The sequence below is a fragment of the Bufo bufo genome, chromosome 3 (genome assembly GCF_905171765.1).
Source record: "Bufo bufo chromosome 3, aBufBuf1.1, whole genome shotgun sequence".
Taxonomy (NCBI): domain Eukaryota; kingdom Metazoa; phylum Chordata; class Amphibia; order Anura; family Bufonidae; genus Bufo; species Bufo bufo.
In genome coordinates, this window is record NC_053391.1 from 32560200 (window position 1) to 32572269 (window position 12070).

The 12070-nt window shown below is 41.3% G+C and overlaps 1 protein-coding gene across 1 annotated transcript in view; it reads right to left on the reverse strand.

Annotated features, from left to right (window-relative positions):
- UMODL1 (uromodulin like 1) overlaps window positions 1–12070 on the reverse strand; it is a 91652-nt gene that overhangs the window by 17928 nt on the left and 61654 nt on the right. Inside the window, exons 8-10 of the mRNA XM_040422078.1 lie at window positions 11233–11345; window positions 10870–11065; window positions 3274–3414 (exon numbers count right to left, since the gene is read on the reverse strand). Coding sequence (XP_040278012.1) covers window positions 3274–3414; window positions 10870–11065; window positions 11233–11345 — 450 coding nt within the window. The remainder of the gene's footprint in view (window positions 1–3273; window positions 3415–10869; window positions 11066–11232; window positions 11346–12070) is intronic.

Consider the following 12070-nt stretch of genomic DNA (forward strand, 5'->3'; position numbering starts at 1 on the left):
AAGAAGGACTTGACAGGCTCAGAAAAGTCAAAAATAGTGAGATATCTTGCAGAGGGATGCAGCACTCTTAAAATTGCAAAGCTTCTGAAGCGTGATCATCGAACAATCAAGCGTTTCATTCAAAATAGTCAACAGGGTCGCAAGAAGCGTGTGGAAAAACCAAGGCGCAAAATAACTGCCCATGAACTGAGAAAAGTCAAGCGTGCAGCTGCCAAGATGCCACTTGCCACCAGTTTGGCCATATTTCAGAGCTGCAACATCACTGGAGTGCCCAAAAGCACAAGGTGTGCAATACTCAGAGACATGGCCAAGGTAAGAAAGGCTGAAAGACGACCACCACTGAACAAGACACACAAGCTGAAACGTCAAGACTGGGCCAAGAAATATCTCAAGACTGATTTTTCTAAGGTTTTATGGACTGATGAAATGAGAGTGAGTCTTGATGGGCCAGATGGATGGGCCCGTGGCTGGATTGGTAAAGGGCAGAGAGCTCCAGTCCGACTCAGACGCCAGCAAGGTGGAGGTGGAGTACTGGTTTGGGCTGGTATCATCAAAGATGAGCTTGTGGGGCCTTTTCGGGTTGAGGATGGAGTCAAGCTCAACTCCCAGTCCTACTGCCAGTTTCTGGAAGACACCTTCTTCAAGCAGTAGTACAGGAAGAAGTCTGCATCCTTCAAGAAAAACATGATTTTCATGCAGGACAATGCTCCATCACACGCGTCCAAGTACTCCACAGCGTGGCTGGCAAGAAAGGGTATAAAAGAAGAAAATCTAATGACATGGCCTCCTTGTTCACCTGATCTGAACCCCATTGAGAACCTGTGGTCCATCATCAAATGTGAGATTTACAAGGAGGGAAAACAGTACACCTCTCTGAACAGTGTCTGGGAGGCTGTGGTTGCTGCTGCACGCAATGTTGATGGTGAACAGATCAAAACACTGACAGAATCCATGGATGGCAGGCTTTTGAGTGTCCTTGCAAAGAAAGGTGGCTATATTGGTCACTGATTTGTTTTTGTTTTGTTTTTGAATGTCAGAAATGTATATTTGTGAATGTTGAGATGTTATATTGGTTTCACTGGTAAAAATAAATAATTGAAATGGGTATATATTTGTTTTTTGTTAAGTTGCCTAATAATTATGCACAGTAATAGTCACCTGCACACACAGATATCCCCCTAAAATAGCTAAAACTAAAAACAAACTAAAAACTACTTCCAAAAATATTCAGCTTTGATATTAATGAGTTTTTTGGGTTCATTGAGAACATGGTTGTTGTTCAATAATAAAATTAATCCTCAAAAATACAACTTGCCTAATAATTCTGCACTCCCTGTATACGCCGCAGTTTGGTCGGTTATCGACACTGCGTCGTGGACTCGGTCTGGGGCCCCCAGCCCTCACACATCCAATCAATACGACATCCAATCAATATGCTTCTTATTGCACATCTATTTTACATTCATTTGTCATTGGATTCAACCCTTGATTTGTGGAATTGGCTATGATACAAACAGGGTCATATTTTAATATGAAGGTCGATCATGTCTCTGGGGTCCATGCCAGATCCCCAATAAATATTCAAAATATTCAGATATTTGTTCTGTTGGGGACATCCAATATGATATGCTTATGTTTTTATTTTTTTATATATATTTTTATATATTTTAATATTTAATGGAATTTTATGTATTTATATTGAAACTATTCATATTTGTTCATCTTCGGGATGGCTAGAATAAGAGACAACAAACTTCACTAACATGGATATCAGAGAATGCACTATTGTTAATGAAATAATTGATAAAGATGTTATATCTCAGTTAAACAACTAGATATAAAAAAAATGCTTTCATACCTCAAGTCTACAAACAACAGTAGAATCATACAGCATAAAAAACGCATATATGCCCAACAAAACCGCATGAATACCGCATGCAGAGAAACTGGAAAACGCATTCCAAAATGGAAATCCAGGTATCCATAATTTTGGGTGTCATTTGGGATATAAAAGGCGGAGGCACACAGGTGTCAAGGCACCACTGAGGAAGGGAAGGCTAATTCCCGAAACGCGTCTGGGCCGGACACCTGTGAGCAGTACCTCCGTGATTATTAGCATGGCCACGCTACGAATATTGCAATTGCAGTCGCAGTAACCTCTATAGGAACAAACAAACACAGACCGAAGAGGCAGTTTCCTTGTTCCAGCCGGAGGATCACCACGCACGGACTAATCAAGTCCCGCTCCAACTCCCGCGATAGTTCGGGACAGCAAGCGTGAGTAGTTTGAAGCGTGACGCCGGCACTAACCTGCACCGCCTGTTACTTGTGTGGATAGGAAGGAAGGTAAGAACTATTCCTCCTCAAAGCATTGACTCACACATGAGGTTATGAATAATACCTACAGCTATTAAGCTTGTGATAACGTCAAAGTCCTATTGCACCGAAAACTCTGTGGAAGAGATAATTACTATCATCCTAAACATGCCTTGGATATCTACCTGTGCTTGACGCGGTTCCATATATGGGATAAGGACTGATAGCCATACCTGAGATTTGACACTCTGGTAGTGGATTTGCGTCTAGCCACTTGTCTTGTCAGCCCACACTGTTTGGACATTGCAAAGACTGTATATGTGAAGTGTGAGATTTTAGCACATTGATTCCCATTGGTGACTACATCTTATGTTTTATATTTATCTTAATTGATTTTATGACTAATACATGTATCAATAAATTGATTTAATATTTTGATTTAATAATTGATTTTATTAAGTCCAAGTGCCTGAGTGCTCACCCACTATTTCCTTATCTAAAGTCCATATGAAGACAGATCTTTGACCTTGTTCAGGTCTATATTGTAAAGGTTTCCCCGAGACTGTTTTACTGATGACCTACCCCTAGGTCATCTATATAACATTGATGGGATAACGACTGTTTGCCATCCCAGCTAATCAGCTGTTTGAAGGCGTCATGGCAGGCAAGTGCTGCAGTCTTTTCTTTGCGTCTGCGACATCACGTTCATTGGTCACACACAGCTCAGTCCCACTCAACTAAATGGAACTGAGCCGCAATACCAAGCACAGCCACTATAAAATATATGGCGCTGTGCCAGGTTGACAATGAAGCTGCTCCGGTAGTGTTTCTGGGTGTTGGACCTGGTCCCCCACCTATTCTGAAGATACATCATCAATATTTCAGCCCCGGAAAACCCCTTTAAGGCTCTACTTTTTGTATTTCTTTAGGGATCAGCACCCCGAAGAGACCTCTCACCCTCACAGTTCCTGCCAGGCCTCCTGGGATCTCGATCTACAAATGATGGGTGGCATTCACAGGTGTATGATCTGTCCAGGTCCTTGCAGACTGCATATAAGTGACAGTCATTGTCCGCAGGTGACAGGCATTCATTTAAATCTGCAAATAAAATGAGAGGATTTGGATGAAGAGAGTGGCACTGGTTAACATGTTGTTTCCGATGATGCTGCCGCCTTCAAATAAAATAATCAAGTGTCAAACTACCAGTGTCACGACTGTGGAGGCAGTTACACGGCTCACCACTAGAGGGAGACTACTAGCAGAGGAACTCGAAAGCATGCACACAGCACAGCGCCCATTGTAGGGCCCCCTACAACCAGGGGCGTAGCTATAGGGGGTGCAGAGGTAGCAGTCGCTACCGGGCCCAGGAGCCTGAGGGGGCCAAAGACCCCTGTGCCACATAAGAAGATACCAGTATTATAGAAAGTGCATGCTGGTCAAGTTATAGCTCTGGCTGGAGGGAAGGGGTTAGGTCAAGAATTTGGCATGGGGGGTCTACTGTTTACATTTTTTGCCGCAGGCAGCATGAAGGCTATGTGCTTCCCTAGCCACAAATCACTGAGGGAAGGGGGGGCCCAAGCTGAACCCTTGGACCAGGGCCCATGAGCCTTTAGCTACGCCACTGCCTACAACTCCGAGGTTAGCGGCCTTGAATTTCTGATCTATCCAACACTAGGATCTGTGACTCCAGCTTAGTAACATTATCTGCTGGAGTCTGAAGTAGTCTGAAATCCACACTTGGACTCATCAGGGTTAGGCCTCATGAGTATCAATTTTGGGGTCTGCAAAACACGGATCAGCAAAAAAAATCAGAGGTAAATCCGTCTGCATTCCGTATTTTGCGGAACGGAACAGCTGGCCCCTAATAGAAAAGTCTGTAATGCGGACAATAATAGGACATGGTGGTTACGAATAGTCGGGCGGCACTGCGTGAAGGTACGGGTGCGCTGTTAGCGGACGTCACTCCGGATGCTTAAATGAAGGAAGAGACTGGCACTCCTTGGTACTGCAATTATATTGGGTTTATTCGCCACTCATAGAAGAGGTGACACGCGTTTCGACACATGCAAGTGACTTTATCAAAGCAATGTAAGCACATTGCTTTGATAAAGGCACTTGCATGTGTCGAAACGCGCGTCACCTCTTCTATGAGTGGCGAATAAACCCAATATAATTGCAGTACCAAGGAGTGCCGGTCTCTTCCTTCAATAATAGGACATGTTCAGGTTTTTTTGGCGGAATGGACATACGGAAACGGAATGCACACGGCGTAACTTCCGTTTTTTTGCAGACCCATTAAAATGAATGGTTCAGCATACGGTCTACAAAAAAACGGAATGGACACGGAAAGAAAATAAGTTTGTGTGGATGAGGCCTTTCTATGTTCTGCTTGTTTAGACTGGTTGCTATAACATGTACGTGTATATGCATGTGTGAGTGTATGTGAGTTATTTTTGTATGTATACGATGTGTGTTTAGCATGTGAGATCTTGCGTGTACATCAGGCCCGGAATTGCAGATTCCTCGTGGGCCGGTCTTCTGGGTCACATGGTGGGCTGTCTATCCCAACCTACAAGGTCCTGATGCTATCTAGCTGAGGCAATCTGACTGCACCTTCTGATCTTGTGTTCCAGCTGATGACTTAAGAGGACCTTGTGTGGGAGGATGTCGGCAAAAAAAAAAATACATATTGCAAGATTTCAGAGCCCAGAGGCATGGGCATTAGGATATCACGACACTATGCCAACCTATTTATGGCTAAACTAGAGGACGACTTTCTATCGACCCTATTTGACTATATGGGAATCGGGGTACGGGCTGGAAGAACGACTGGGGAGTCCATACGAGCAGGAGGTGGACAGATAAGAGGACAACCGTTCTACTGGAAGGTGGGGTCATGCAGTCCGTGCGGTTTTCCCCCCATGCTGCTTGTACCGGTGAAACACATAGGGGGTCATTTATTAAGGCGCTGGTCTTAATACCCATTTGCGCTGGCTGCGCCTAAGTTTTGTATAGGTGCCGGCCTCTACATAACGTCGGCGTATCCACCGACTGTCTAAATGTACGCCAGCTCCCTTGCTGGTGCAGATTTAGACCATTTTCTATGCCTAAAATAGGTAGAGCAAATGATAAATGAGAAGGGCCTTTCCCCGCCAAGTCTCCTTTTTTTAAACTTGGCATAGGTCGCAGATTACGGCACATTTAACCTTTGCGCCGCAATCTGTGCCAGATATAAGCCAACAATTGGCGTATACCTGATAATAAATGACCCCCATAATCTTTATCTACATAGCGCCAACTATATGCTTCACCTACACAAGTGACGGAAGCAAAACCTGCATTGAAAAGGTTATTCATATATTTCTCATGCCCCCGAAAAAGTGACACCTGACCCTGGATGGTAGGGTTTACAAGCAAGAGGTAAGGTAAAGTAGACTTCATTCCAGGACGCACACTGCCATACACTCTCTCGGAAAAAGGAAAACCTCTGCAGACTCCCAAAGGAGTTCCTAAATCTCCAGGGCACTACGTGGAGGGATGCTTTCTCCCTCCATGTGCGGTAACTGTGGCGCCAGGATTCAGCGACATTAGATGTGGCACCAGGACACTAGAGAATGCAGGGAGCGGCTCAAAACAGGTAGAGGTCTGAAAAGAGTAGAGGGAAGAAGGTTGGTGCTGCATGTACCGCCGCAACCTTCAGATGTCGGCAAGAATTCATATTGTGCATCACTACTTCTCCGCAGTATCGTATGTGGGGTTCGTGCGCCGGGGCTGCTTTATAGTCCCAGTCCGGCCTTGGTGTGTACGTATTTTATGTCTGTGCAGGTGTACGTTGTGCAGGTGTTTGTATGCTGTTTATGGATGTTAGGGGTATGTGTGTGTGTTAGGCTACTTTCACACTAGCGTTTTTTGCGGATCCGTCATGGATCTGCAAAAACGCTTCCGTTACAATAATACGACCACATGCATCCGTCATGAACGGACCCTGTTGTATTATGTCTTCTACAGCTATGACGGATCCATCTTGAACACCATTGAAAGTCAATGGGAGACGGATCCGTTTTCTATTGTGCCAGAGAAAACGGATCCGTCCCCATTAACTTACATTGCGTGTCAGGACGGATCCATTTAGCTCCACTTCGTCAGACAGGCAGCGTTTTGGTGTCCGTCTCCAGATCGGAATGGAGACTGATCGGAGGCAAACTGACGCATTCTGAGCGGATCCTTTTCCATTCAGAATGCATTAGCGCAAAACTGATCAGTTTTGGACCGCTTGTGAGAGCCCTGAACGGATCTCAGAAACGGAAAGCCAAAACGCCAGTGTGAAAGTAGCCTAATGTGTGTATGTATGTCAGCAGTGTATGTTCTGTACGTTTTTTTCATCAGTAAATTTTTATTGGTTTATAATATATTTTAAGGTTAAATTACTTTCTTTTCATGTGATAAATAGATCAATAAACAAAACTTTTCTAACACTTTCTTGGTATTGTCGTTATTTGTAAATTTGAGTAGTCAAGTTGTAGAGTATTAACCCCTTAACGACCCAGGACGAGAATGCTCGTCCTAAATCGCCGGCACTTAGCGCTAAAGGACGAGCGTTCTCGTCCTGCAGTCCTTCCTCCCCCCCGCGAGCGGTCGCCCGATCAGCGGCAGAGATCCGACTGTTACTGACAGCCGGATCCCTGCTGCATCCACCAGCATTGGCGATAACGCTGATGCCGGTGGTTTAACCCCTCATATGCCGCGGTCAGCGCTGACCGCGGCATATGGGAGGTTTGCGCTCCCTCACCTCATACATCGGGTCCCCGCGCTGCTGTGGCGGGAATTCGATGGTTGCCATGGCAGCCCCAAGCCATTCCAAGGCTTGGGGCCTGGCATGTACGGAGGCCTAAGAGGCCCAGCCCCCAGGCTGGGTCTCCTAGGCAACTGTTAGCGTCTTACAGTGTAAGACACTAGCAGTTCCATACAGCACAGTACAGATGTATCGTGCTGCATTAAAACAGGGATCAGACCCTGTAATGTTGAAGTCCCAGAGTGGGACAAATAATAAAGTGGAAAAAAAAAAGTTTATAAAATTAAAGTTTTACAAAAAAAATTAAAAGTTTCAAGTAAAAAAAAAAAAAAATGCGTCCTTTTCTAAAAATAAAGTAAAAAAGAATTGTAAAAAAAAAAAGGGAAAAGACATATAGACATATTAGGTATTGTCGCGTCCGTATCGACCAGCTCTATAAACATATCACATGACCTAACCCCTCAGATGAACACCGTAAAAAATAAAAAATAAAAACTGTGCTAAATAAATAATTTTTTTGTCACCTTACATCACAAAAAGTACAACAGCAAGCGATCAAAAAGGCGTACGCCCACCAAAATAGCACCAATCTAACCGTCACCTCAACCCGCAAAAAATGAGAGCCTACCTGAGACAATCGCCAAAAAACTGAAAAAACTATGTCTCTTAGACTATGAAAACACTAAAACATGATTTTCTCATTGTGTAAAACTTACATAAATAAAAAAAAAAGTATACATATTAGGTATCGCCGCGTCCGTATCGACTGGCTCTATAAAAATATCTCGTGACCTAACCCCTCAGATGAACACCGTAAAAAATAAAAAATAAAAACTGTGCTAAATAAACCATTTTTTGTCACCTTACATCACAAAAAATGTAATAGCAAGCGATCAAAAAGTCATACATATTAGGTATCGCCGTGTCCGTGACAACCTGCTCTATAAAAATACCACATGATCTAACCTGTCAGATGAATGTTGTAAATAACAAAAAAAAAACTGTGCCAAAACAGCTATTTCTTGTTACCTTGCCTCACAAAAAGTGTAATATAGAGCAACCAAAAATCATATGTACCCTAAACTAGTACCAACAAAACTTCCACCCTATCCCGTAGTTTCTAAAATGGGGTCACTTTTTTGGAGTTTCTACTCCAGGGGGGCATCAGGGGGGCTTCAAATGGGACATGGTGTCAAAAAAAACAGTCCAGCAAAATCTACCTTCCAAAAACCGTATGGCATTCCTTTCCTTCTGCGCCCTGCCGTGTGCCCGTACAGCAGTTTACGACCACATATGGGGTGTTTCTGTAAACTACAGAATCAGGGCCATAAATAATGAGTTTTGTTTGGCTGTTAACCCTTGCTTTGTTACTGGAAAAAATTGAGTAAAATGGAAAATTAGCCAAAAAATTTAAATTTAGAAATTTCATCTCCATTTGCCAATAACTCTTGTGGAACACCTAAAGGGTTAACGACGTTTGTAAAATCAGTTTTGAATACCTTGAGGGGTGTAGTTTCTTAGATGGGGTCACTTTTTTGGAGTTTCTACTCTAGGGGTGCATCAGGGGGGCTTCAAATGGGACATGGTGTCAAAAAAACCAGTCCAGCAAAATCTGCCTTCCAAAAACCGTATGGCATTTCTTTCCTTCTGCGCCCTGCCGTGTGCCCGTACAGCAGTTTACGACCACATATGGGGTGTTTCTGTAAACTACAGAATCAGGGTCATAAATAATGAGTTTTGTTTGGCTGTTAACCCTTGCTTTGTTACTGGAAAAAATTGAGTAAAATGGAAAATTAGCCAAAAAATTTAAATTTAGAAATTTCATCTCCATTTGCCAATAACTCTTGTGGAACACCTAAAGGGTTAACGACGTTTGTAAAATCAGTTTTGAATACCTTGAGGGGTGTAGTTTCTTAGATGGGGTCACTTTTTTGGAGTTTCTACTCTAGGGGTGCATCAGGGGGGCTTCAAATGGGACATGGTGTCAAAAAAACCAGTCCAGCAAAATCTGCCTTCCAAAAACCGTATGGCATTTCTTTCCTTCTGCGCCCTGCCGTGTGCCCGTACAGCAGTTTACGACCACATATGGGGTGTTTCTGTAAACTACAGAATCAGGGTCATAAATATTGAGTTTTGTTTGGCTGTTAACCCTTGCTTTGTAACTGGAAAAAAAATATTAAAATGGAAAATATGCCAAAAAAGTGAAATTGTATCTCTATTTTCCATTAATTCTTGTGGAACACCTAAAGGGTTAACGACGTTTGTAAAATCAGTTTTGAATACCTTGAGAGGTGTAGTTTCTAGAATGGGGTCATTTTTGGGTGGTTTCTATTATGTAAGCCTCACAAAGTGACTTCAGACCTGAACTGGTCCTTAAAAAGTTGGTTTTTGAAAATTTATGAGAAATTTCAAGATTTACTTCTAAGCCTTGTAACGTCCCCCAAAAATAAAATGTCATTCCCAAAAAGATCCTAACATGAAGTAGACATATGGGAAATGTAAAGTAATAACAATTTTTGTAGGTATTAATATGTATTATAGAAGTAGAGAAATTGAAACTTTTTGGCAAATTTGGTATTTTTTTATAAATAAAAATTAATTTTTTTGTCTCCATTTTACCAGTGTCATGAAGTACAATATGTGACGAAAAAACAATCTCCGAATGGTCTGGATAAGTCAAAGGGTTTTAAAGTTATCACCACATAAAGTGACACTGGTCAGATTTGCAAAAAATGGCCTGGTCCTTAAGGTGAAGATGTGCCCGGTCCTTAAGGGGTTAATTAGTGAATAATGTAAATATAAAGAATAATTTGTCATTATAATAACATATTTGGTTTTGAATTGTAAATAATTTATGTATATATATATATATTTGTGAGTATACTTTTTATATATTATTAACGACAAAATATTATATAAGTCATTAACCATTCAAATAGTATTTCGTTTAGCAGAAGGGATGGGGGTGGGTTGGGCATGCCGATATGAGTTATTAAATGTCTAAATATATAATTATTAGACATAAATATATATAAATATTAAATAATATAATTAAATAAATACATAAAGACATGCATTCATCCTTAATAATAAAGGATTAGTTATCATATAAATATATAATTTAAATAAGTGTATGTTATGTGTATATGTATCTTATATATGTATATATAATAATATATATGTTTCAGTATGTTATGTATGTATGTATGCAATGTGTGTATATGTTAGGCTACTTTCACATTTGCGCTTTCCCTTTCCGCTATTGAGATCCGTCATCGGGTAGCGGTGGGGAGAAAACATTCATTGTCAATGGGGACAAAACTGAACTGAGCAAAAAGGAGTCACCAGAATGCATTCTGTTTAGTTGCGTTCCCATCGTGGACAGAATAAGCTGCCTGCAGCGTTTTGCTGTCCGTCCTGGGATGCGGAGCAAGACAGATCCGTCCTGACACACAATGTAAGTCAATGGGGATCAATCCGTTTTCTCTGACACAATAGAAAACGGATCCGTCCCTTATTGACTTACAATGGAGTTCATGACGGATCCGTCTTGGCCATGTTAAAGATAATACAACCGGATCCGTTCATAACGGATTCAGATGGCTGTGTTATCAGTAACGGAAGCGTTTTTGCTAATCCATGACGGATCCAACAAAGTGTGAAAGTAGCCTAATGCGTATATATGTAATATGTGTATTTATCTAATGTGTGTGTATGTAATGTGGGTATATATGTTATGTATGCATGTTACGTATGTTTACCTGTGACAACAATAGATTCTGGGTTAACTTCAAACTGCTCACTGAAGGCGGAGAAGGACTCCGCTGTGATATTGACCGGGTCATCAGAGTCATTGACAATGACTCGGAAATGGACGATGATGCTGCCCGCGCTCAGTGACTCAACCTCCACCATCACCCGCCCTGTAGGAATTTCATTAGACAAGGAATTCTTTACCTAAAAAGTCACATAAAAAGGATTCGCATTATCACACAGTCCAGCGGTGCTCTACTTTTCTAACGGGAGGAATGCAGCTTCCACTAGAGGGAGCTATTGAGCCAAAATGTTGAAGCCACTGATTATATAAAGTACCGTGTAGGAACAATACAAGGAGCAAACTGTACCTCCAAAATAAACTTCTGAATAAAGTCTGCATGTTCTGTAGAGTTGGGGTTCATCAGAGATTCTGTGAGGTTCCAATTTTCAATCTTCAGCGTAACATTTACAATATGAGCCTCTGAAAAGACAATAAGAAATAACTGATCAGACGGAAGAAATAGATACAGAATATAATCACTTGTACGACATTTACTAAGGCTATAGTTGCTATTTTCTTGTACATAGGAGCAGTATTATAGTAGTTATATTCTTGTACATAGGAGCAGTATTATAGTAGTTATATTCTTGTACATAGGAGGCAGTATTATAGTAGTTATATTCTTGTACATAGGAGCAGTATTATAGTAGTTATATTCTTGTACATAGGAGGCAGTATTATAGTAGTTATATTCTTGTACATAGGAGGCAGTATTATAGTAGTTATATTCCAGTACATAGGAGCAGTATTATAGTAGTTATATTCTTGTACATAGGAGGCAGTATTATAGTAGTTATATTCTTGTACATAGGAGCAGTATTATAGTAGTTATAGTCTTGTACATAGGAGCAGTATTATAGTAGTTATAGTCTTGTACATAGGAGCAGTATTATAGTAGTTATATTCCTGTACATAAGAGCAGTACTATAGTAGTTATATTCTTGTACATAGGAGCAGTATTATAGTAGTTATATTCTTGTACAGAGGAGCAGTATTATAGTAGTTATATTCTTGTACATAGGAGGTAGTATTATAGTAGTTATATTCTTGTACATAGGAGCAGTATTATAGTGGTTATATTCTTGTACATAGGAGCAGTATTATAGTAGTTATATTCTTGTACATAGGAGGCAGTATTATAGTAG